Genomic DNA, 27,542 nt, shown 5'->3' on the forward strand with positions numbered 1-27,542 from the left:
TTCTGCCCTTGAGTCCCCAGAGAGAGTGTAGCCCTGCTAGATTGTAGATTTCTGTTCCAAGAAAATGTATTTTTGGTCTGGTGCGATGGCTTAAGTGGATAAAGGTGCTTGCCGCCAAGCCTGATGACCTGAGTTTGATCCCTATGACTCACTTAGTGGAAAGGCGAGAGCTAACCACCTCAAGTTGTCTTTTGACTGCCACATGTATATTCTCCCCACCAATAAATAAATGTAATAAAAAAATTAAAGATGGGAATCCAGGCATGGTGGCACACACCTTTAATCACAGCACTCAGGAGACAGAGGCAGGCGGATCTCAGTGAGTTTGAGGCCAGCCTGGTCTACATAGTAAGTTCCAGGCCAGCTGCGGCTACACGGACAGTCTGTCTCAAAAGAAAAATTAAAGATGGGGATGGAGAAGTGGTTAAGAGCACTGGCTGCTCTTGAGCCATCAAGTTTGGAAACAAATGCAGGGATTAATGTAAGACAGGAAACTTTGGGGCTGTAAGAATTTTCTAGAAGCCTTTTATTGACTGCCTGTAGTGAGCCAGACGTCATTTCTTCTGTGTTAGAATCCCCTCTTCTGTCTCTTATGAAAATACTCATCATTGGCTTCAGGGCCCACCTGGATATGATCTTATCACCTGATCCTTTATGTTGTTTTGTGTGTGTGTTTGTGTGTGTGTGTGTTTTGAGGCAGGGTCTTACTGTGTACCCTGGCTGACCAGGAACTCACTATGTAGACTAGGCTGGCCTCAAACACACAAAGGTCTGCCTATCTCTGCCTCCTAAGAACTGGGACTAAGGGTGGGTGTCACCATATCTGATCCATAAGCTCCTGTTTTGAAATAAGGGCACAGAGATTTTGGGGATTGGGAAGTAGCCTGTAATGTGTATTCGCCTTTTGGGGAATGATGATTTTAGTGTAGTTTCTTCTTAGCTTGTAGTGGAACATTTAAAAGATATGGAGGGACTAGAGAGCTGGCTCAGTGGTTAAAAGCACCGGCTGTTCTTGCAGAGGACCTTGGTTCAGTTCCCAGCATCCACATGGCAGCTATCAACCACCTGCAACTCCAGTTCCAGGGGATTCAATGCCCTCTTCTGGTCTTCCTGGGCATTATGTGCATGTGATGCACTTACATACATGCAGGCAAACACTCATACACATAAGATATAAATAAATAATAAATAAATAAAATGTAAAGAAAAATTTAAAGGCATTGAGGAGAGAAAAGCATTGTAGCAAATGCCCTCATCCCAGCATTAGGGAGGCTGAGGAAGGAGGATTACAAGTTTGAGGCCTCAAAAACACCCCCCCCCAAATCCCAAGACAAAAACCAAAGAAAACCATAAATAAAAATAGTACAGCAGGCTATAAAGGAGTAAGGGGAGTGATGCATTTGTTTACCAGTGTGTGTTCTCTGAGTGTGAGCAGATGTAGCCCATTCTTGCCTGCTCTCCTACATGAGACCTTCCTGTTTCCTGTACACCATGCTCCAGCCACACATGCTGAGTGCCTCCACTCCACGAGACCTTACGTTGTTGTTGACTGATGACTCACAGACATCTCTGGACAAAGGATTCTGCAGGGCCTACCCTAGGCATTAATAGGATGGACAGCACCCAGAAAAACCAACCCTCCGAACATTGTGCTACCAAACCAGTTTTTGTTTTGTGTGCTCAGAGGGATAATGCCACCTTTGGTTTAGTTGCTGTCTTAAGCCTCTCTTAGCTTTACTTGGGGCACCTTGGGTGGAGCAAGAGCCAGGTCACATTCTGTTCTGAGTTGTGTCTTCTCTCCCCTCTGCTGGGCTCTCCACCTTCTCATGTCCCTCTGTTGTCCTGGGCTTCTATAGGGCAGGGCAGACCTTGCCTTTGTCTTGTCTACTTCCTCTAGAGCAGATTAGGAACTCTCTGGAAATGTTTGGGGGAAGGTCTGCCTGATTCTTCAGGATCCATATGTGATTTATGATGCCACTAAGTCTCTGGTGAGTATTGAGTTTTGTAGTAGAGTGCTTTATTTATGCAATCCCCATGTGTGCTTTTTCCTGAAATTTGTGTATTTCTGATCAGTATCCTTAGTTTCTCAAGAAATCAATGTCAGGCTTTTTTTTTTTTTTTTCCCTTCCATTTTCCACTTGGGTCTCAACAATACTTGTTTTTCTTCTTTCTTCTTTTTTCTTTTTTATAAAGCAGATCTTGCTATGTAGCCTAGGTTGGGCCTTGAACCCAGCCTCCCAGTGCTGGTATCAGGTGTGTACACCACATTCAGCTATTGTTATTTCTTATTATGGTATAAAATAAAGCTGGCTTAGTTTGGTCTACTAGAATGCTATAGGTAAAATGATGTAACAAACTTTATATTTATTATTTATTTTTAATCATGTATGCATACCACAGGTATGATTTTTAATCACATGTATGCATACCACAGTTATAATTTTTAACCACATTTATACATACTGCAGTTATGGTAACTAGAAGTCCAAGATCAAAGCACCTGTAGATCTGGCTTACAGTTAGCATCTCTTATGGTATCTTCATATGAATGTTTACCTGGTGTGGGGGGATGAAAAGGGGCGGGGGGTGGAGGGAACACATGCATGTTTATAAGAGCATGAACTCATCTTCTTTTTCTTATATGGGATCTTGGACTTCTGATCCTCCTGTCTCCATCTTCTAAGTGCTGGGATTACAGGGCTTTGTTCTTACAAGGGCACTAATCCAGTCATAAGGGCTCCATGTTAATGACCTAGACACCTTCCAAATCCCCATCTCCAGATACCATGACATTGGTGGTTCCATTTCAATATATGAATTTTGAGAGGATGCAAACAGTTCATATATAGTGGAACTGTAAGTTATAGCTTGCATGTATTAGACAGTTAATATGCTAAAGGTAGGTACTATTATTGTTCCTATTTATGAGTAACTTGTTTAGGGTTACATGCCATAAGGAAGTGGAACAGAAATGCTCAAACCAGGACTGTCTGACTCCAAAGGTACAGTAGTTTTTGAGCACTTTCTCAGTACTCAGAAAGGTACAACTCCCAGAGGGTGTCCAGGCAGCATTTGGCAATCAAGGTGTAGTGGTGTCCAGAGCCCTGAAAGTTGTAGGACTGAAGGTTTGGCGAAGGGAAGCATTGAGTCTATTGGCAAGAATGGGCTCATCCTGGGGTTGGAAAGATGGCTCAGTAGTTAAGGGCACTGACTGCTCCTGTAGAGGACTTGGGCTCAGTTCCCAGCACCCACATGGCAGCTAACAACTGTCTGTAACTCCAGTTCCAGGGGACCCGACATCCTCTTCTGGCTTCCGTAGGCATTGCACACATGTGGTGTGCTTAAATACATGCAGGCAAAATACTCATACACATAAAAAATAAGAATTGGAGGCTAGAAAGATGGCTTGGTAGTTAAAAGCCCTGACCGCTTTTGCAGAAGACCTGGGTTTGATTCCCAGCACCCATATGACAGCTAACAACTATCTGTAACTCCAGTTCCAGGGGAATCAGACATCCTTTCTGACCTACTATGTTAGTGAAAACTGGGTAACAGGGGAAGCAAATTTAGGATACAGATATATTTAATCAGTTACAGTAAATTCATCCCTGACTCTTGGAAGCTTATAACTAGAATAATCCTTTCTTTCCCTCCCTCCCTCCCCCCTTTTCTTTTTTGCTCCTGCATCCTTTCCTTGTCCTTTTGGGCATGAGATACAGACCCTGTAGTTTTTATAATCAGTTTCTAGGACTGCTATTTTGACTCTGAGGTGTATGATAACAAGTGAACTCTTGTGGGTAGGATGAGCTGAGCTGTTTAAAATGTGCATTTCTCATCCTGAGGATCTTCCATTAATCCACTAGATGGAGCACCTTGAATATATTTCATGATTGGAGGTTGGAAGAAAAGAATCCCTGCATCAGAGCCATACTGAGGAAACTTAACTTTGGCCAGGCTTTTAGATCCGCCACCTCCCCTCCATGAATGTAAAACTTTACCTTGCTTACCATGTTTATGTGCAAAGAATGCAGAAGGTTCTTGGGGGCCTGCTGGAGAAGTAATATGTTAGAATGGAAAGAATTCTAATGTGGACCTTTGTGGAGACTGGACATCCTAGAGCATCCAAAGACTTTGGTCATGTCTTTGAGCCTCACTATCCACATTTGTAACACTGTGGTACTAAGCGATAGATAAGATGTATTTTATACACCTTAGGTCTGGTTGATCTTCTGGGCCATCCCTTTGGGTCACATAGATGAACAAAAACATATTAGGTCCCCTGTTGACCCAAGGGAAATTGCAGTCATAGCCAGTGCCCATAAAGTGGAGAATCCATTGCCTTGAAGGACCAGAGGGGCCTTTGGTAGCATTAGTTCAGTCGCCTCCACTGAGCTTCTATCACTCGTTGGTGTTCTCTTGTGCATAAGCATCCCTGGGGATGGGAGTTTCATTTCTTCCCCCCTTACTTGAGAACATTGGCTATTAGAATTTTTATGTATTGGACCTGATTATCCCTTTTGGAATAGCCCAGATCTTAAAATCCAAACTGTCTTTCATATTCAGACTTTATGTTTTAGAACTGAAGTTTATCTTTCCCTGCTCTACTGCTGATCTTTGAGGACTAGAAAATATCATCCAAATGTTTTTCAGTTTTTAGTTCTCAGTCAGTGACTAAGAAAGTATTTGTGTATACTTGAGTCTGTTATCTATGCTCAGACATACCAAAGCTCCATGTCCTCATATTTTAAGCTTTTATGTCAAAGAATTATTTTATTTTTAAAATATTTATTATTTTTATCTTATGTGTATGAGTGTTAAGTGCATGTGTTTAAGTGCACCTGTGTGGTACAATGCCTACAGAGGTCAGAAGAAGGCATTGGATCCCCTGGAACTGGAGTTATGGATGGTTGTTAGCCACCATGTGGGTGCTGGGAATTGAACCTGGGTCCTCTGCAAGAACATCCAGTGCCCTTAGCCACTGAGCCATCTCTCCAGCCCCAAGGAGTCATTATTTTAGCAGTTGGTACATTTGTTCCTAAAAGCCAATGACATTTTAAACTGTTGGAATCTGCCACTAAATGTTTAATGACATGAAATAAAAACTTTAGTTTTTAGGTAGCTTTGACCTTTCTATGGGAATGCTTAATTTTGCCATTTCTAATTTTTGTTAATTTTTAATTAAAGAGACATCTGCTGAATTAAAGACTTTTTATGTAGGCTGACATTCTTGTGGGTTGCCAAGTACAACAGTGCTTCAGTTTTGAAGACAGACTCCTCAGAAGTCTTTTAAATTACAAAGATGTGGTGTTTTCAGTGAAAAAAGCAACTCAACCAAACCCACTTTAATTTGTAGCATATAAATTATTTAACATAGTACTTCCCCTCTCTGTTGAGGAAAAGGACTTAGCTTTGGTCTTATCTTTTGCGAATAGAAGGGATTTAGGGCTTCATATATTTGAATGGATTTTAGAATCAGTTTTAGCAGTACATAATCCCACTGGCACTACTCTGGCTGAATCCATTTAACACAAAGATAAACTTTAGTTTCCTGGTGCCTTCTAGCTAGGGACTCACCCTGGTGACTGATGAGTTAAAAAGAAGAAAATGCATCTTTATCAAGATATTTCTTTGCTTCCTAATAGGTTTGATCCATCTCTTTATTATGAAATTAGGAAGCATGTCTTCCCAGAAATGAACTTGATTTCATTTATATGTGGAAGTTGGTCTTTGAATTCACCATGGTTGTCATTAGGAATAGTGCTAATTCCTCAACTTCCATGGAGTGAAGGGTTATGTTTTTGAGGAGAACATGAAGTAGGCCCTTAAAATAGAGGCTTTCCTTAGCCATGCGTAAACTGCATTTGCTGTCTTAGGAGGACTCATAGGGAGCCTTGGATAACTAAATAAAGAACTCTTAAGTTCATATTTTCCTTCAGAATCTTACATATATACAATATGTATAGAATTTTATATTCTTTAATTCTTCCTTATAGTGTTGTCATCGCCTTTAGTGGGATTTAATGTGATGTGCCAGAAAGAGCAAGGACTTTGGAGGCAGAGCACTGTAGTTCACATCACACATAAAAGCTGTGTGACTCTGGTCAAGTTAGTTTTCATCTCTACTCCTGGCTTATGTCACCTATCATAGGAGAATAGTAAGGTGACCTATGTCTCATGGCCTAACAAATTCCTACATAATATTTAAAGTGGTACCTCTTGGGGGCTAGAGAGATGGCTCAGTGATTAAGAGTATTGGCTAGTCTTGCAGAGGACTGAGGTTCAGTTCCCAGCTTCCACAAAACAGCTAACAACCATCCATAACTCCAGTTCTGGGGATCTGATACCATCTTCTGGCCTCCAAGGGTATTTCATGCATGTGGTGCACCTATATATATATGTAGGCAAAACACTCATACACATTTTAAAATTCACATTTTTCCTTCCTTCCTTCCTTCCTTCCTTCCTTCCTTCCTTCCTTCCTTCCTTCCTCCCTCCCTCCCTCCCTCCCTCCATGGTCTCACTACATTCATTGTCTTGGCTCACCTGGAACTCACTATGTAGACCAAGCTGGTATAGAACTCACAGAATTGCATCCACCTCTGCCTACTGAGTGCTGGGACTAAATGTACCTCCCTCCCTTCTTTCCTTTCTTCCCTTCTTTTTGAGACAGGGTCTACCTATAGCTCTAGCTGGCCTGGAACTTGACCAGGCTAGCCTTGATCTCACAGAGATCTGCCTGTCTTTTCCTCCCAAGTGCTGGGATTAAAGGTGTTTATCACCATGCTTGGCCTAAATTTACTTTCTTTACCCACAAAATTACAAACTGGGATTTTATTAACATAATTTTAAATCATAAAACACCAAAAATAATAAAAAATAGTATTTTTAAAACATTAGTTATAGAAAACAAGATGCTTATTATATAATCTGTGTAATACTTTTAAAGATATTTTATGTGGATTTTGGGGAACAGTCTTTTCAAAATATGGGTGCATTGAACTTTTACCTACATTTTAGTTCTTTTCCTGTTAAATTCACTGTGATATATATAGACAATCTTTTCCTCATCAAGGAACCAAAAAATGAGTTAAAAATTTGAGTTATTCAGGGCCTAAAGACATGGCTCAGTTGTTAAGAGTACTTATTGCTCTTCTAGAGGACCTGGGTTAAGTTCCCAGCACCTACATGGTGGCTAACACTCATCCTTAATTCCACCTTCTTCTGGCCCCTGTGGGCACCGGACATGAATGTAGTACACTTACATACATGGAGGCAAAACACTTATACACATAAAATAAAAATAAATATTAAAAAAATTTGATTTATTCATTAAAAATATTGTCTGTTTTTTAATGATTAGTCTAGTGGAGGGAATGAATCCAGCTTCAGAGAACTTTTACATTGTGATAGCACATGAGTTTAAGTTTGTTTTCAATAAGGTTCATAGTATGTTGAATTGTGTTTGATGTCAGCAGTCAATCAGGCTCTTCTGTCATGCGGCGCTATCACTCTGTCTTCCTTAGCAGTGTCCCTGGCAAAGGTTTTTCTGAGACAGAATTCTCTCAACTTCAAAATGTTCCTTTTCCACCTAATGCTGGAATTATCCCATCTGTTCTGTCTTGAAGTAATCAAAAACATCTTTCATTCTGTATATCCATTTTTTCAAAGTCCCATACCAAACTTAAGCACGTAAAAGGAATATGATTCCCCTTTGCCAAAATGGTTTGGTTCTTAGGCATGCTGTTTACCACATGGAGTTCTGTGTATGAACCACACATGTGGTTTCTTATGACTTATTTCATTTGTCTGTGATGTAGACTAGTATCTTTTATTTCATAGCTCTATTGAATTGTGATGTGTAAACCTGAGTGTGCATTCTAAAATTTAGATCTGTGCAGTTGTCATTTTGATCTAATTTTAAAACATTTTCCTATTATTCTCAAAAAAAGAGTCTGCCCATTAGCAGTTATTCTCAGTTCTGACTTCAGCCCAGAATGTCTTTTTCTGAACATTGCATATAAATGGACTCTTTCAGTATATGGTCTTCGTGTCTGGCTTTTATCTACTTTAGTCTTTTGCTGCCCTATTTATCATTATTATATTTATTTTTATTGCCAAATAGCATTCTATTCTGTTCTCTTCATAAAACACATTTTGTGTATCCATTCACCACTTGCTGGATGTTTGTGTACTTTTCACCTTTGGCTATCCTGAATAGTGCTACGAACGTTTGTTTACAAGCCTCTGTGTGGGCATGTGTTTCCATCCTTTTCTGGGTTAGTACTGAGGGTTGGAATTGCTAGTTCATAGAGTAACTGTTGTGCACTTTGAGACATTGACAAACCATTTCCCAAAGTGGCTTCAGCAACCATGTGTGAGTGCTCCAGCTGTTTCATATCCGTCCCAACACTCAGTTTGGTCAATCTATGTTTTAAATTTTTTTTACATTTATTTATTTATTTATTGTGTGCATGTGTGTATGTGGCTATACACATAGCAGGTGCCTGTGTGGAGGTTGGAGGACAGTTTGTGGGAGTCGCCTCTCTTCTTCCACTTGACTCTTTCCTCTCACCAGGTGAGTTTCTGAGATTGAACTTAGGTTGTTAGGCCTTGAGGCAAAGCACTTTTACCCATGGAACCATCTTGCTGTCCCCTCAATTTGGCCAGTGGTAAAATTTGGTATTTCTTGATAAATGTGTGGTGGGATATCATAGTTTTGTTTGTATATTCCTAATGTCTAGTACTGTTGAAATCTTTTCATGTGTTTATTGGTCATTTTTGTATCTCTTTTTGGTGATCCTAGTCTTTTAAAACTATATTTATAGCCTAGTATAATAAAATAGGGTCCATCTAACAAACATAATTTTATTTTGTTTAATTAAAAAAAATTTTGCATTTTATGTGTATGTGTATTGCCTGCATGTATGTAAATGCATCTGTATTGTGCAATACTCATGGAGGTCAAAAGAGAGTGTTGGATTCCCCTGGAACTGGAGTTAGGGATGGTTGTTAGCCTCCATGTGAGTGCTAGGAATTGAACCTGGGTCCTCTGCAAGAGTGGCCAGTGCTCTTAACTGCTGAGCCATCTCTCTAGCCCCTTATTTATTTAATTTTTAATCTTTTATCTCTAGCCCCTTATTTATTTTTTAATCTTTTATTATTAATATTACTTTTACAATTTCATGCATGTATGTATTGGTAGTATCTACCCCAACTTCTCCATGTTTTTCACCCTGGAGTAACCCACTGAGTCCGATTTATGCTGCTTACTGGAATAGTGACTGATCTTGTTGACTTGATCTTGTGCAGGTGATCATAACAGCAGTGAGTTCATGAGAGCCATGACTAGGTCTAGTACAGAAGACAGCATTTGACAGCACGCCTCCCATTGTCTGCTTCTTACATTCTTTTTGCTGTTTCTTCTCCAGTGTTCCTTGGGTGACGGTGATGGTGATGTCAAGAAACGTAAATTTTAATAGAATTAATTATAGAGAAATGTTACTAAGAATAGAGGTAAAAAACAAGCATAAAGATATCAGAGAGAAGGCTGGAGAGATGGCTCAGCAGTTAAGAGCACTGGCTGCTCTTATAGAGGACTCAAGTTGATTCCCAGCATCTACATGGCAGCTCACAGCCATCTGTAACTCCAGTTCCAGGGCTGCCTCTTCTGGCCTCTGTAGGCACTGCACACACATGTGGTACACTTACATACATACAGGAAAAGCACTCATACACATAAAATAAACATAATAAATTTTTTTTTTTTGGTCTTATTGAAACAGGGTCCCCCTGTAGCCCCAGCTGGCCTGGAACTCACTATGTAGACTAGGCTGGCCTTGAAGTCTCAGAGATCCACCTGCCTCTGCCTCCCAAGTGCTGGGACTACAGGCTTGCGCCACCACGCCTGGCTAAACATAATAAATCTTTTTTAATTTTATGTGTATGGGTGTATTGCCTGCATGTAGGTAAGTACACCCGTGTCATGCAATGCCCGCGGAGGTCAGAAGAGGCTGTCGGATCCTCTGGGACTGGAGTTATGCACAGTTGTTAGCTGCTGGGTGGGTGCTGGGATTCGAACCCAGGTCTTCTGCAAGAACAACCAGTGTTCTAACTGCTGAGCCATCTCTCCATCCCCTAAACATAATAAATCTTAAAGGAAAGATGCCATAGAGGCTGAAGGAAGTAGCTATCAGCTGTAGGGCTGGAGGCACATAAGGATGAGACCACATTATTAAGTCTTTGCCACTCAGAAGTCCCACACATCTGAAACCCAGACTTAGACGCTGATGCAGGCAGGACAGCTGGTGATGGTGCTATTCAGGGCTTATAATGAGGCTGGTTTCATAGGTACAGAAAACTGCCTAGCCTGATTCAGCTACAGCACTAAAAGGAACTGCTGCACCTGGGTGAGGAAGAGTTGCTAGGGTGACATTGAGAGGCCAAAGCCAGCAGGAACTATTAGGGAAGGAGCAAACTTTGCAGTCTCTCCCTGGTGTCTCCCGGGAGCCGAGTCTCCCTGGGAGCCAGCTAGTGAAACCCAAGAGTGGGTCCTAGCCCAGCATCACAAAGCTGACTTTGGAAGGGTGAGGGCTGGAGTGGAGACAATAGCTTAACAAACAACACAGCTCAGCCCTTTGAATCCTCAGCATTTTGCCCCACCCTTCTAAACATATTTGATCTTGTACATAACAAAAAAGATGTTTCACCCTAACAGAATGTAAATATCCTTCTTAGAGAATGAAGAGGTTCTCATCCACTCCCACCAAAGCCTGGTCACAAAAGCTCATTAGTTACTTATGCCTCTGGAAGAGAGTCTTACTAATTTTTTAAATATTTTATTTATTTTTATTTTATGTGTATGAGTATATTGCCTGCATGTATGTGAGTACACCCATGTCGTGCAATGCCACGGAGGTCAGAAGAGGGCTTCAGATTCCCCTGGAACTGCCATGTGGGTGCTGGGAATCGAACCTGGGTCCTCTGCAAGAGCAGCTAGTGCTCTTAACCGCTGAGCCATCTCTCCAGCCCTGAGTCTTAATCCATTTTTTAAGCTTTGTTAATTTAGTTTCAGTTTTGCTTCAATATTCTATTACACGAAGTCTAAATTGTACAGAGTCCAAGAGGAAAGAGCAGTTAGTGTACATCTGCACCCTACAAACAAGGAGATATGCATAGCTGCCCACCCCTAGTAGGTAGTATTTATATCTTTCTTTTATTCATTTCATCTTTCCTGTGCCTCAGCTAGGGCCTTGCTTGAGCATGGTTCGTTATTTAAATGTTTGAATTCTCAGCAATTCTGCCTTATTTGGGTTACAGTAGTTTCTAACTACTTTTTAGGATTGAAAATGGAAGTTCATATATGCCCTGATAAAAGAAGCCATAGTCCTTCTGAGCCTTGGGAGGCAGCAGCTCATTTTTCCCAGATAGCATTTTTGTTTACCTCTTGGTTTAGTTACTTAGGGATCCCCCAATGACCCAATGACTGCCCTACCTTTCATTCATTGAAAACATGGTTATTTTCCTTTAATGGGAACATTCTTTCTTTTGGTTATCTCTGTTTAATGGGAACATTCTTTCTTTTAAAACCAGGGCTTCAACATAGCAGGGGTAAGAAGTAAGAACTCTTTGAGTCATAATAAGGGGGTCATTCCTGCCAGTGTCTTTGACTTTGGGGAGACAGGTGATTCAAAGCAGGTACAGCATTATGTGAGAAAAGAGTTCTGCCTTTGTTGTTGTTGTTTACAAGTGTGTTCAGTAGGCCAGGCCTTTTTTCTACTGGGCCAGCTGTTATAGGTGATGTAGCCCACTGCGGAGAGATGCTGTTTAATAACTGGTCCATGCAATGGATTTTAAATTGTAGGCCTTGAGTCATTAGTGGTTCTGAAAACAGTTTAGTGGGCTGTGACCAGGCCCCCTTCCCCAATTCCTTCCAGTGAACTATAATAGTAAACTAGAGAGGTTGAAATGGCAAGTCACTGTGTAACACATGTATAAAGGTAAATACGTGTATACACATTTACTGTTATGTAATCTAATGCATTTCTTGATGTGATCCATGGTTGACAATTCTTAGAATGTTACTGGTCTTTTGAAGAGACACTTGAACTCATATCCAAGGGTTTTGTTCTCATTTTTACTCCCCATGAAGTCAGTGTTGGCTACAATCCTTCAGTGGGTCTGACTCAAAGGATGGCCACCATGAAGGGGATTGCCCATAAAACTTAACTTTTTGAATTGGTAGAAGACAATTGAGACCATGTGACTAAATTCTGTGCTTAGGACCTGACATGTAGCTGGAATTAGTTCCCATGTGATATACTAGTAAACAGATGGATTTAGTAGCATGATCTTATATAATATTTCTTTAAATTTTATGTTTAAAATTTTAATTTCCTACATTGGTCAGATGACTAGGCTGGCCTAAATATAGCCAACTTTCTGTCTTGGATTTTTTTTTATCCTTTATTAATCTCTTTCCACCCCTCTGACTTTTTCTCCACATGGTATTTTGTCTTGGATCTTGAGAGCCTTGTGGTTAGAGCCTAGATGAAAATTTTGTCGGAAAACATTTGCAAAATAAATTTCTTTGAGTGAATTGGGATAGATGGCCTGAAACTTAGGCACAAACTTTGTCTTACATGATGAATGAGCCAAAGTTATTGACCACACAAAAAAATTTCTGTTAAGTGCTCTATAAATTTTAAGGACAATACCTTTAACTGGCCCTTGATCAAGAAACCACCCTGCTGTGTTCTCCTGCACATAAGGTGCCAGGAATGCTTCTGGAAATTCTCTGTTAAAGGGAGCAGTTTGTTCTGGAAAGATAACTACAGCAAGTACAAGATACCTTTAAGTAAGGGTGCACCTCCTGATATGTTCTGTTTTTCTAGCACCTTTACCAGGATGTATATGATTCCTGCACTGTGTAACTCAGTATTTCAGAGTTGCATGCCCATAACCATAGTTAGTTTTAGAACATTTTTGTTATTGCTGCTCCCCATTCCCTGTGAAACTCTGGGCTTTTACCCATCACCCTCCAATGTATTTAGGTTAACCATTTATCTGCTCTGTTAATTTTTTTAAAGGTTTCTTTTATTTATTTGTGTCTGCATGCATGTATCTGTGTTAGTGTGTGCACACACGTGTGCTGGATCCTGCAGAGGCCAGAAAAGGGCATTGGAGCCAGGAGGTTGTGAGCCGTCTGATGTGGGTGCTGGGATTTGAACTCTGTTCCTGGTGATTGAGCAGCAAGTACTCTTAAGCACTAAGCCATCTCTCCAGCCCCCCCATCTACTTTCTTTCTCTGTTGATTTTCCTATTCTGGACAGTGAATTGATGAAATGTGTGGTCCTTCGTGACTGGCTTCTTCCACTTAGCACATTTTCAAAGGTCATCTGTGTCAGTAATTACCAGTGGTTTGTTTCTGAGGAATATTCCATTTGGGTTGTTTCCAGTTTTTGTTTTCTGTGAATATTGCTGCTAAGAACATACATGTTAAGTTTTTGTGTGGACCTGAACTATTATGTCTTGGCTATTTAGGTCAGAGTGAACTTTCTCAATCATATGATAACTGTTTAACCATATATAAAGAACTTCTATGAAGGCTTCCAAGCAGCTATGTGTTTTTTCATTTCCACCAGCAGTGTGCAAGGCTCCCAATTTCTTCACTTCCCCAGTGACTTAGCACTTGCTTAGTGGCCATCCTTTTTTGGTCCTTTCTGTTTTTAATTGGCCTGGATGGCACTATTTGTAAGCTGTCCAAGTCTTATGTGGAGGGTGGTTTCTCCTAAAAGTATTCCACTTCTCTGACATAGTTGAATCCACTTACATATCAAGGAATGTTTGACTGAAATAATATTATTTAAAAAGTTACAGGGGTTAGGAATTTAGCTCAGTGGTAGATCACTTGTCTTATAATCTCAAGGTCCTGGGTTTGGTCCTCAGCTTTGGAGGTGGGTAGACCAGTTACAATTAAATCACAACTCAATTGGCTATATATAAAAGATTTTGAATAATCACTTGGGAGGAGGATCAAGAATTCAAGACTAGCCTCAGCTATACAGGGAGTTCAAGGCCAACTTGGGCTACATGAAACTCTGTATTAAGAAAACAGAGAGAAAGAGAGAGAATGAATGTTATTAAGTGTATTAGTTACTTTTCTGTTGTGATAGGACACCATGACCAGGGCAACTTAAGAAAGAAGGGTTTATTTGGCTTATGGTTCCAGAAAGATTAGAGTCCATAATGGCTGGGGAGGTATGGCAGCAGAGGTGGCCAGAGCAGAAAGCTGGTGACTACATCTTCAAGCAGGCACTGGAATCAGAGAGAGACAAACTAGAAGTGGGCATGGTTATATACTCTCAACGCCCGCCCCCTGTCATATGCTTCTTCCAGCATGTTCCATGACCTTCCCCAAACAGTACCACAAACTTGGGACCAAGTATACAAATACTTGAAGTCTATAGGGACACGCATTCAAACTACTACATTAAGGTTTTGAAGTTTTTGTCTTTGTGAAAAGAAAACTTTGGAGTCAGATAAAAATGATTTTTTTTTCTTTTTAGATAAAAAATGATTTAAACATACTTTTTTTTTTTTTTAGGCAGGGTATTGCTAGCTACTATTTCCAGACTGGCCTCAAAGTCATGATCCTAAGTAGTAGGATTATAGGTGAATGCCACTTTACGCAGTAAAGAAAACATTTAAGAGCATCGGTTAACAAAGATACAGGATGCAACTAATTCTTTTTGAACTGACAAGAAGTCAGAACAGAGAAGTATGTGTGTGTGTGTATCTATTTTGAAAAATTGCATTCTCCCCCGTGTTTTAGAGGGGTAGCTACTATTGTTCTTACCTTTTGATTAACCTAATTGAAAAAGCTAAAAATAAATTGTAATTTTAAAGTGTCATATACAAATCTTACACAAAAACTAATGTTTTTGTTTGTTTGGTCTCAAACCTTTTTATAAGTTGTGGATAATATTTCTGTATCGCCACAATGACAGTAAAAGACTCAAGATAGCCAGCTACTGAAATGTAAAATACAAGTAACTGAAGTGTGTGTAATATGAAGTTTAATCTCTCTCTCTCTTTGCCATGTCAAAACAACTTTTCAACAGTCACAACTCTCAGTGTGAACATAAACTGTTTCTGGTGAGGGGCATTTGCATGTGTGTTATACTGTGCACCTCTTTTTTGGTTCAAGTTCAGTGTGCTCTGCTCTTACATAACCTTTTCAGAGGTCTGCCTGAAAGGGAAATTTCCTTTTGCAAGGCTGGTGGTGGCCAAGATGAGGTCAGTGCTGACTTCATTATGCCCCTGTGAGTTTGCTCTGCTTCCTTGGTGTCCATTCAGTCTCCTCTACAGCTGGACCCTTGGTGCTTCCTGCCTGGCTGCCATCCTTTGTGTGGTCAGCCTCCCTCCTCTGATACCTCTCTCCCTCCTAGATGTGTTCAGGGAGGCCCTGAGGCCAATGGGTGAACTCCTTTGGCAGCATCTTCTAGTTGACATTGATCAGCATTTATGTCTTTATTGGTTTCTCTTCAAAGAACTGAGCTTCCCTCAGAAGCCGTGATTTTTGCTGCATGACCTCCCATAACAGTAATTGAAGTCTGGCTGCTCCTGGCATCTTCCAGAGCTGAAGGGTTAATTGACCCATGGGACTCTGTTGCTTGATTCTTTATAGCTCTCAATGAAAATAATGAAGTTGTCTATGAGCCAGAAATTTAAAACTCACCTACCTTTCTTCTACAATAATGTTTGTTCAAAGAGCTTTCCCTAGAAGGTTAGTACCAGGTGGAAAAAGGAAAGAGGAAATTAACATTATGAAGCTGGCTTCTCCAAATTACCTACTCTTTGTGAGCGGCACAGGCACTGTGGGAGAGGAGGAGGAAAGACGAGTTACGTTGCTGGTTTTTCTGTTCTTATACTTCACTTGTTCCAGAAAGGACAGGAGAGCAGTGCCCAGTCGTTTTCTTTCCTTGGCTTATTTTTATTTCAATTATGGCAAGACATATGTAACATCCAAATTACCATCTTAGTCATTTTAAGTGTACGAAAGCTCAGTGACGTTAAGCACATTCACAGTGTGTATACCTAGCCCCACTCAATCTTCAGAATTGTTTTTGTCTTCCCAAACTGAAACTCTACCTATTAAACAGTACCCTCATTGCTTCTCACTCAACCCCTGGCAACTACTTTTCTACTTTTTTGTCTATAGATTTCACTCTTCTTAATTTTATGTGTATGAGTGTATTGCCTACATGTATGCAAGTACATCCATGTTGTACAATGCTCATAGAGGTCAGAAAAGTGCATTGGATCCCTTGGAAGTGGAGTTACAGATGGTTGTTAGCTGCCATGTGGGTGCTGGAAACTGAAACTAGGTCCTCTGCAAGAACAACCAGTGCTCTTAACCCCTGAGCCGTATCTCCAGCACCGGAATTTTTTTCTTTTTGGAGACATGGTCTCACTACCAGGCTTGCCTAGAACTACAGAGATCTGCCTGCCTCTGCCTCTGAGTGCTGGGATTAAAGGCGTGTACCAATGGGCCCTACCAAGACATGCAGTCTTTGTTTCCTCGTGTCAGGCTTATTTTACTTCACACAGTGTCTTCAAATTCCCTCAGTGTTGCAGTCTTCAGAATTTTCTTTCATTTAAAAAAATTTAGCTGCGTTGTTTAAGAGGCAACATTTCAAAAATCTGACTTATTTATCTTAATACTGAATATTTCATGAAATATTAATATTCAGTAAACCTATGCACAATGCTAAGCAAGTTCACATTCTTTTCTTTTTAAAGGTCTTTATTTAATACTTCCTTAATTTCCTTTATTTATTTATTTTTATTGAGACAGAATCTCACACTATACTGGTGCTGTGTAGACCCGGATGGGCTAGAACTTGTGACAATCCTCCTGCCTCTGCCTCCCAGGTGCTGGGATTACAGGTGTTGGCTACCACACCCTGCTTTGATTTCCTTTATTTAAAAGAAATGTTTTTCAGAGTGGTCCTTGCTGAAACCTCTACTCTTCCTTTCATTACCAGTCTTAACTCATGCACCCCCATTTCCTTGTTTTAATCATTTTTATCAGCAAAATAATTGAAATTGAGTGGATTTGATATTCTTTTATCTTTGAATTGTGTGTAAGAGGTGCTTGTAGTTTTAGAATAATTGCCCCAATTTTAGTCATTGTACCAGGGAAGAGCACTTGCCTACGTGGTATATGATACATTGTATGCATACACTCTATTTATATTTGATGATACTGAGTGAGCATTAAATGAATAAGACATGGAAAGGCCAGCTTATGTAAATGGTTCCTTGCTTAGCAGAATTCACTGAATTGCTTCTTAGGATATGATCTGTCAGAGATGGAGAGAAAACCCTTCCTATGGCTTGATTTGTAATGGTCCATAAGTAGAATTAATGGTATGTTAGATTGAGTTCTACCCAGGTTCCATTTACTTAGATTTTGTGAGGTATTCTATAGCAGGTATGATGTATTATCCTCATGTGAGATCCAAAAGTAGATCCAAGGTCTGATCTAGGTAAAAGACAACTGTTTGAAATGTACCAATTTCATTTTATACTTCAAGATTTTTCTAGGTATTATTTCAGATTCTTTATCTACATTTCCCAAGATAGTAATAAGGATATCTACCAGGCAAACACATTTGACTTTTAGAAGACATTTAAAACGGAAAGATGGTTGGCAAGGAGAGTGCTGCAGACGGGCAAGCAGCAGCTCCGGCTGGATCCGTTTTGAGAAGGCTCTGAGCTTGGAGCCTGTCTGCTGTGGTCTCTGGCTGCACTGATGAGTTTGTTGTGACCACGGAATAGACCAGCAGATCTCAACCTAACTGACTGTTGATATAGCTTTCTGACGGCTTGTTGGTCATGGAGTCCCTTAGCATGTGATTAGTCTATTCTGGAGAAGTGGGACTAGAGCAACATCCAGGAACTGTTGGGCTCTCCAGGAAAGATGGTTGCTTTGAGGGATACAACAATCCCTTGTGAAGTGTGGAACAATAGGTGCTCCCTGTGCTTGTGACATTCTCACTGCTTGTCTGCTTTGAACCAGAAAGCTTGTGTAGCCACTCTACATTAACAACATGGAGACTACCCAACCAATACTAACAAATGTTTTTTTCCCTTTGATGTCAAAGCTAATGACAGCACATCAGCTCCACCAAGAGGGCAAGAAAAGGTTTGTTACTCACAAAATGTGACATTCTTGGGTACAAACAAGGCAGCTCCCAAACAGTTCCTAGGATAGGTGGGAGGGCAGGGAAAGGACACTAGCTTGTGATTTTTTTTTGGGGGGGGGTGGGGAATATATGGGATAAGGGTTCCCTTAAGTCATTTGAATTTGTTGGTGTCAAAAGAAGGATCCACTTAGGTTTTCCCATCAGCTTGTCCGGAGAGGGACAGAAGGAGTGAGGCTTTAAAACTGTCGGCACCAAACACCAAAAAATGGAGTCAAGAACAGGGCATCAGATCTCCTGGAACTGGAGTTATATGGATAACTGTTAGCTGCTGTGTAGGCGCTGGGAACTGATCCCTGGTCCTCTGCAAGAGCAGCCAGCTCTTTTTTTTTTTTTTTTTTAAATGGAAGAATGATAATCCACTGTGTCTGTACCATATGAATTTATATATTAGAAGGTAAGGCAGTGATAAAATTGTCAGGCATCAGCATTAGCAGGACAGGAAAACATTAGCCTAGATTTCAAACAAGAGTTAAGGGAATATGTGATCCTTGGATGCTGTGTAAATTAGAGATGATATTTAAAGATATGAGAGTAACCATTCCAAAGGTCAAAAATGTTGAAAGTATTTGGGAGTTCTTATCTAATACTTAAAAAATTTTAGGGTTTCCTCTTCAGAGGAGGGAATATTAGAGTAGCAAAAAGAAGAAAGAGTACATGAAGTTATCAGAAAAAAGTGATGGGGGGATCAGAAAAAAGTGATGGGGGGATCCTCCATAAGGAGGATTTGGAGGGGAGGGAGTGGGCATGGATTTGATCAAAACACCTTATATGCTTATGTGTCTATATGAAATTCTCAATAAATTATTTAAAACATTTTCAAAAATGTGGAAAAAAAGACGTGAGAGTAAATATCATCTCCAAATTGAAATTACATCCATTGGTGATTGCACTGGCTGTTGGGAGATACCACCTATCTCTTCATCTGCTGTGAGGAAATTCATGGGAATTACACTTGTAGATCAATTCAGGATCATTCTTATGCAGAAAATTTAGCGAAGCCAAATGAGTGAACATACATCTTGAGTTGTTCATTTGGTTGAGCATCTGTCATTGGTAGCATGGAGCTGTGTTTTGCCTTGCTGACTCCTCTTCTGAGGATTTTAGGGTTTTTGTTCCCCTTGTTCACTGATTCATGTGGAAAATAGTTAACATCAAGCCAAGTGTTTTAGATACTTACTAATGCATCTCTAAGAACTATTTCATTTTCCTCCAAATGATAGGCAATTAGTCCATTTCCCCTTTGTCAGTTTTGCTGAAAGTTATATAAATTTAAGGCATACTCATGTGATGATTTCCTATGTCAAAATGATCACTGCAATCAGGTTAGTCACATACTCATCCTCTCGCTTAGCTACTTTGGGTGGTGAGAACATTTAAGACCATTAAATACTAACAAAGTTTTAATTATTTAATTTTTTCTTTTGAGACAGGGTCTTACTATGTAGCCTAAGCTGGCCTCAAACTCTCCATGTAGCTGAGGTTGGCCTGGGACTCACTATGTCGTCCAGGGAAGTCTCAAACTCCAGATCCTTCTGAGTACTGGGATTATGGGCATGTACTGCCATGCCTGACTATTAATATAGGACTTAAAAAGGAAATTCAACAGAGCAGAGCATGAGTAGCTTCAGATTTGCCTGTTTATGATTAATAGTCCATTTTTAAATTTAAATATAATCTTTGTTTTTTCCAAACATAATCTTCCGTCTCTCAAATAATCTCTGGCTTTTGCTCCTAGGCTATATAAAATAGATGACAACAATGAATTAGTTTTAAATTTCTTGGTATCTCTGTTTGTACTGAATATGTAGTAGAGATAATAATTAATAGATTTTCTTAATTCTTAAGGCAGTTTAGCCCATGTGTTCAGTGTTTTATTTGCATCTCCAGCATTCTCTTTGTATAGAAATGAGTTTCCATGTTGTTTACACTGCCGAGTCTTACCAAAGCTTGGTTCTTCTGTTAGGTGGTGAATGCAATCTTTAATCTTACAGTCTGTGTACATATGTGCATATGTGGCATGTGCCTGTGTGTATGCGTGTTTACATGTGTTTGGGTATAAATGTGTGAATGTAGAGTCCATAGCTTGATTCTGAATGTCTTCTTCCATCACTCTTCACTTTATTTATTGAGTCAGGGACCCTCACTGAACCCAGAGCTCACTGATTCTGGCTAGTCCAGCTAGCTAGCTTGCCTTGGGGATCCCATCTCTGCCTCCCAAGTGCTGCAATTTTAGGCGACCACTATGCCTGCCCAGCTTTTTCATGGGTTCTGGGATCCAAGCTCTGGTCCTTACAGTTGCTTTTGTAAGTACTTTTATCTGCTGAGCCATTTCCTCAGCCTCTAGGGTTTTCTTTTAAGAGAATCACCCCATGGAATTGGAGGGCTAGTCTAAACTCTATAGCACTCCTGCTTTGTGAAGTGTTCAGTATCTTCACTTCTTTGATCTCTTCTGTGTGTGGCTTTTAGATACACTTTGCATAGGAATGCTAAAGAGAGAATAAGCCTGGGCTGGGGAGTTAGCTTTGCTGGAGCTGTTCTTATAGAGGACATAGAGGACCTGGATTCAATTCTCCGCACCACATGGCAACTAACAACCATCCCTAACTCTAGTTCCAGGGGATCTGATGCCCTCTTCTGGCCTCTGTAGGCAATGCACACATGTGGTACACTTATATACATGTAGGCAAACACTAATACACATAAAAAATAGTTAAAAGAATGACTTTTAAACAGAGAGAATAAACCTAGAGTTTGCTTTTCTGTGGAGCCTAATGGCTAAACTAGCTATACAAAACATTTATTTTGGAATTGCCTGAAAAGATGGTTTTCACAATAGTTGTCCTTTTAAGTCCATTACATGGCTTCCTGTTACCTCCCCCAGGTACTCAATTGTTTTAGTTCAGTCCAACTTGGAAATCTATAAATAGAAAGAGCTGTCTGTTACCTTAAGAGGTAAGGCATAACAGCAGGGCAGCCCTTAACAGAGTGATAACCCTTGTAGGTGGAGGAGCTTGCCCAACATGTATACATGGGCTTTTTATATAGTTACTTTGTTGTTGTATTTTGGAACAGAATCTCACTGTAGCCCCAGCTAGCCTAGAACTCACCATATAGACCAGGCTGGCCTCAATCTCACAGAGATCCACATGCCTCTACCTCCTGAGTGCTGGGACTACATGGCTAGTCTTTAATTTTTTTTTTAAAATTTTTAGTCTTTTTGAGACAGGGTCTCCCTGTAGCCCCAGCTGTCCTGGAACTCACTATGTAGTCCAGGCTGGCCTTGAACTCAGAGAGATGTGCCTGTCTCTGCCTCCCGAGTGTTGGGATTAAAGGCATGCGCCACCACGCCCGGCTGTCTTTCATTTTTAAGAAAGGAAAATAGCAAGAGTCAAGAGCAAACTTCCCTATTAGCCATTCCAAAGGTTGTATGGTGTCACTGAAATTAGTCTGCAGGACCCGAATTACTTGTGGATCAAAAACACTCATATGATGACTATGAATGAATCTTCCACACATATCTACCCTTGCAAACTGGAATGCTGCTTTATAGGCATGTGTCCAGCCAGATGGGGTAGCTCTCAACCTGTGCTCTTGTTTGCATCTGGGTAAGAGAGATGCAGGATTCTCTTTAAGCAGCACAAACTTGGTTATCCCTCTCTAGCAAAGAGTGGAGGTAGGCAGAATTCAGGATCACACAGCGATGCTGTGTTCCCTTGTGCTTTGCTGCCAGCAGGCTGTTATCCATACACGTAAAAGGTTGTTTGAAGTGTGCTTACACATGTTTCCATAGCAGCAGTCATATCAGCATTTTGGACTTTCCCCCCCTCTTTTTGATTCTCTGACTCCTCGTTGATACAGGATTAAACAAACAGCATATTTAGGTCAAGGAAAGAGATGTTTGCTAATAGAGATGCTAGGCGAAGCATTCTGGGAGAGTGATTTCTTGCAGCAGATGAGCATCCTTTGTGCCTTCAGCAGCAGCATCTGCAGCGGTGTGGCTGTCTGGCACCGTCTTTTTCATTTTGGGCAGGTTCTGAGATTCAGAACAATCCCAGACAAATCACAGGAGCCGGCACTTTCCCAACAACCCCATGTAAATCTTCTGCATAGCTATTCTCTGTTTTAATAGGGAAGCAGTCCCCTGGAAAAAAACGATACTTTGAAGGTCTTGCTACATCTGAGGTGTGTCATGTTGTTTTTGCACCACCCACCCTTCCTATTTTACACTGGGAGCCTGGATTTTTTTTTTTTTTTTTTTTTTTTTTTTTTTTTTCCAAGACCCATCATTTGTTCTAGTGAGACAGCTTGAAGCTTCCCTTCTGTTCAGTGCCGGTAACTGTTTGTCATGAAGACAGTACGGTGGGAGCCTGTGTCTGAAGAGCCAAGGAAGCTGATGTGGAAATGGAGTAGATTGCTAGAAATCTGAACATCCACACCTTGGGGATGGGTTGCACTACTAGTGTGATTCTCTTCAAAGGCATCCGCACCGTTTTTGAAAGAAACTGTGCTTACATGTGCAAGCAGCAAGGCGAGAATACTGCCCTTGAATATGCAGCATACAATTGGACAAAAGAAGACTCAGAACTATTGATTTCCTCCTGTCTGGTAAATGCTGCTTCACTTAATTAACAATTTAATAATGTTAGAATAAGGTAGTTTTTTATTTGCAAAATAACCATTTCAGTATGCTTATGTGTTTGTATATATGTACATATACTCTTATGTATATATAGTATCTGTGTATAAATGAGTGGTCAGTGGCCTTAGATTTAAATCTTGAGGTGCCTCTCTGTATGCATGAGGGTGTCATGTATTAATGCAAGCTACATACAGATAGAGGAAATGGAGTAAGGTGTTTGATCACAGACTAGTTCTTTAAGGTAGCTTTATAAGCATCCAAGCTCTTGGTATAATCTCCACAATGATGGGTAGCAAAGTATATTTTCAGAGAATCATATGCCACCCCTCGCCCAGTGATGGCCAATTATTCAGTCCCCTTATATCTTAGCTTTTTACTTGGCTAGGTTTTTCTTGCTGATAGCTTGTGGTCAGTTCTTTGATTCAGGGAGAGAAATGTAAAGGGAGCATGAAAAAAAAACCTGTAATGATGGGAATGGAGTCTTATTTCCTTAAAATCCAACTCTAATGTTTTTGGGTACAGGGCCATGAGAGGAAACTGAGTTTGAGCCGGTGTGTCTGTGTTCTCTCAGTGCTTGAAGAGGTGTCAGGTCACAGATGGGTGTGCCTCCTGATGATCTTCTAATCTGTACCAGGCTTATGAGGATGCCACATACTGCTCTCCTCCTCCCTCAGGATGCCTTGCCATTTTGCCTTCTGTTCTTAGCACAGTTTTTGTCAAAATGAGTGGGGACAAATATGTGTGGGAATCTCTGTGTGGGAATCTTACTGGCAGTCGCTTGGTAGGATGAGGCATGCAGAAAGATAGGAACCCTTCCCAGTGGTGAAGCTGCCATGTGAGCCTGAGGAGGGAGTGTTGGGGTGCCATATGCACCTTGGGATTGGATGTGGTAATCATAGACTTCAGGAATCTGGGAAGAGTATGTGTTTTGTGGAGGGGTTTATGTGATTAGCACTGGAAATACTTGGGAGAAAGAAAAGAGAGAGCATCATTTGAGATGCCAGATGCAGTCTGGAAGTCAGTGTTATATTTGGTATGGGATTTAAGTGGTGCTATATTAACCATTAAATATTTTAAGCTCTGATGTATTTTGGAATGTGCTTTGGAGAATAACCAATGTTGGAGATTGGAAGGACCAGCGCATTACTGTGCTCTGTCCCATTAGCGTACCTATAGCCAGCAGCCTAGGATCTACTTGGGCCATTCAGAGAAGTGCTCCCCTTATGCTCCAGGCTTGTGTTCCACAGGGCTAGACTGCCTTGTCTTTCTTTAACCTGACTTGAAGAGGCTCCACCTGCTTTCCTTTTCTATTTGACTGCACAAGAAAATAGTAACCTGCCAGGGGCTTTGTCAGAGCTCTGGGCCTGGGTTTCTGGCATACTGCTTTGGTCTACCATGTGGTCTGCTGATACCTATCAAGACACTGCTGGATGGGTAGATCTCATTGGGTTTCTGGCTTCTGTCTATTGGGTTTCTGGTTTCTGGTCTTCTCTCCACATAGTGGACAGTCAGCCTTTGGAAAGAAAGCCAGGCCTGGTCACTTCTCTGCCCAGGACCCTCTGGTAGCTCAGGGCAAGCATGAACTAGTATGTGGTACAGGAAACCAATGCAGCCTTCTCCACATAGGTTTCCTGTATCACCTACTAGTTCATGCTTTCTCCTCTGTTTGCTCTGTCCCTGCCCTTCTCATTCTTCACCTCACTTTGGCCACTGAAGCTGCCTTATTGGTCCTTCTTCCTGGGTTATTGCCACCCATTGTGTGGCTCTTGACTGGGCTCCTCCAGGTCTTTGTTCAGATCTTCCTCCTCACTGAGGCTCCTGAAAATGCTTTATGTTACCCCCATAGCACCCCAGCCAGCACTTTCCTTATGCTTGTAGTTTTCTTGTAGTACTGATCGCCACATGACATACCCCTAGTCCAAGAGAATACACACACACAGTCATAGTAATCAGTTGTGTTGCACTTCAAATATACAAACAGCATTGCTTGTGTGTGTCTTACACACTTCTACTGCAAGAATAAGATTCATGATGGCTGAAATTTTTGTCTGTTTTGTTTGTTGCTCTAAATGTAGTAGCTAGAGTACTGTGTCACAGTCAGTACAGTTAATGAGTGAATTCTTTGTCAGAATTATATTTATTTGGGGGAGGATGGTAGTGAGTTATTTGGGGACTTGCTAGTGCAACCACACACAGGTGGAGGTTAGAAGACAATTTGGGTGAGTTGGCTCTTTCCTTTCATGATGTGGGTCCTGGGGAATCAAACTTAGGTCCCTAGGCTTGGTAGCAAGTGCCTTTATCCACTGAGCCATCCCATCAGCCCTCTTTTCTTTTTCGAAGCAGAGTTGAGGTTTTATTAAAAACAGAAAGAAATGTGCTTAAGAAAAGAATAAAAGCACACTCCAGAGTGTGGGTACAGACTTCTAAAGAGGGAGCTGTCTAGGGGTGAGTTCTGAAGTGGTTTTATGGTCCTCAACTGGAGAAGCTGTGAGAGGATAGTTTATAAGCACTCTAAAGCCAAAAGGAATGTATTTTTTCCTTGCCAGCTTTCCCCCAATGGGTGCTGGCTCATCTTTAAAAATCTCTCCTACCCTGTTGACCATTCAGCTCTGTAGGTTATACTTTTCAGCCTCTTATCTTAGAGCTGCATCATGAATTCCTAGGGGTCAAGGCTGAATGTTTTCTGGGTTTGCTTGCTCGTGGTTGATAGCTGATAAAACTGTCTCTGGCTGTTATTCACATCACCTTTATTGAGACCTATTCCATGGCATTTCAGGACCTTATTGACCTTTGGCTTGAGTCCAAACCCAGTGTCCCTCCCTTGAGCCACCTCCAGGCAAAGGCCTAATCCTCAGGCAGATGTGGGTCCTTGTCAGTATCCCCAGCCTTCATTGGGAGGATGTCTGCCCTGCCTGCAGCCTAGGTGTTGACTCCAGATTGTGGCTCCATCGTGTCACAGGTACGATCTGAACTTCACTTGCCCTCAGAGCAGTGAGTACCTAAGCACTCAGCACATGTCATCCTTGTTGGCGGGAATATGCTGTTCATGATGGTGAGAGTCCTGAGTGGAATTTCTTCCTCTGAACTAAGCTTTGTGTTTCTCTCTTGTCCTATACCAAGGCACATCACGAGAGACATCCTGTGACAGTGAAACTCACTATAATAGGATGAGCGGGTACAATGCTTTCTTGCTTTTGGGTCAGTGAGACACTACAGTCCAATTAAGAGTGTTATTCTAGAGAGCTGGCTCAGTGGTTAAGAACACTTACTATTCTTCCGGAAGACTTGAGTTCAATTTTCTGCACCCATGTCAGGTAGCTCACAACTGCTTGTAACTCCAGTTTGAGGGGCTCCAATGCCCTCTTCTGGCCTTTGTGGACACTCACATGCACATGCACTTACATACAGATACACATACATGTAAATAAAAATAAATCTTAAAAAAAAAGTGTGATTCTGGGCAGCCTTTGGTGCCTGAAGCCCAAATCTATAATTTGTTAGCTGTGTGTGTGTGTGTGTGTGTGTGTGTGTGTGTGTGTGTGTGTTACAGTTCTTACGTCTGAACTGTGTGGTCCTAGCACCTCACTCCCCCAAACCCTTTCAGTTTAAGAATACATGTATATGTATTCAGACACACCTATGCACATATATGCATATATGCCTGTGTATTTGCATTGCTGGAATTCTTGATTATAGTTCCTGAGCCTCTATCTAGAACTGGAGTTACAGATGGTTGTTAGCCACCATGTGGGTGCTGGGAATTGAACCCAGGTCCTCTGCAAGAGCAGTCAGTGCTCTTAACCGCTGAGCCATCTCTCCAGCCCCAAGTGTTCAAGTCTTAAATTTCAAACATAGGTCTCAATTCTAACAGGTACGTAAGCCCAGTCATATGTGTGTGTGTATTTGTATTTAAAAAATTTTTTAAAATATATTTTATTTTATTATTTTCATTTTATGTGTATGAGTGTATTGCCTGTATGTATGTGAGTGCACCCGTGTCGTGCAATGCCGCGAAGGTCAGAAGAGGGTGTCAAATTCCCCTGGAACTGGAGTTAAGGACGGTTCGTAGCCACCATGTGGGTGCTGGGAATCGAACCCGGGTCCTCTGCAAGAGCAGTCAGCGCTCTTAACCGCTGAGCCATCTCTCCAGCTCCCGTATTTGTATTTTTTTAAAGATTTATTTTTATTTTTGTGTACCTGAGTGTCCTGTGTTAAAGTATTTTATGTGAATGAAGATGCCCCAGGAGGCCAGAAGGAGGTGTTAGATTCTTAGGAGTTGGAATTACAGGTGGTTGTGAGTCATCTGACTTGGATGCAGGGAACTGAACCTGGGTCCTTTACAAGAGCAGCAAGTGTTCTTAACTGATGAGCTATCGCTCTAGGGCCCCCCGCCTTTTAATTTAATTTTTTAATTGGGCACGGAGGCTGAGAGGCTGGTTTCAAACTCTTAGGCCCAAGAGATCTTTATATCTCACCCTCTTAGGTAGTTGCAACTACACAAAAGAATTAAAAAAAAATTATTTGCCTTGTACTTTTATTTTTTGTTTGGAAAATTTTTATTAGTATTACTTTAAAAATAACATGATTACATTGAGAAACTATATAGATTGAATAATTTGGAAAGAGTGAATGCC

The 27,542-nt window shown here is 41.0% G+C and overlaps 1 protein-coding gene across 22 annotated transcripts in view; it reads left to right on the forward strand.

The window, feature by feature from the left end:
• The window catches only part of Dock9 (dedicator of cytokinesis 9), a 333,922-nt gene that overhangs the window by 48,249 nt on the left and 258,131 nt on the right, over positions 1 to 27,542 (forward strand). For 9 of the 22 annotated variants that reach the window (XM_029558897.1, XM_029558900.1, XM_008823573.3 and 6 more), the window contains exon 1: positions 22,616 to 22,874. The exons of 7 other annotated variants lie outside the window; for them this stretch is intronic. In XM_029558897.1, coding sequence (XP_029414757.1) covers positions 22,713 to 22,874 — 162 coding nt within the window. In that variant the 5' untranslated portion in view covers positions 22,616 to 22,712. Of the gene's footprint in view, positions 1 to 22,559; positions 22,875 to 27,542 lie in introns of those variants that run through there. 6 more of the 22 variants (XM_029558889.1, XM_029558896.1, XM_008823565.3 and 3 more) reach the window with 4 other exon arrangements.

Source organism: Nannospalax galili, unplaced genomic scaffold (assembly GCF_000622305.1).
Source record: "Nannospalax galili isolate Female #2095 unplaced genomic scaffold, S.galili_v1.0 scaffold528, whole genome shotgun sequence".
NCBI lineage: Eukaryota > Metazoa > Chordata > Mammalia > Rodentia > Spalacidae > Nannospalax > Nannospalax galili.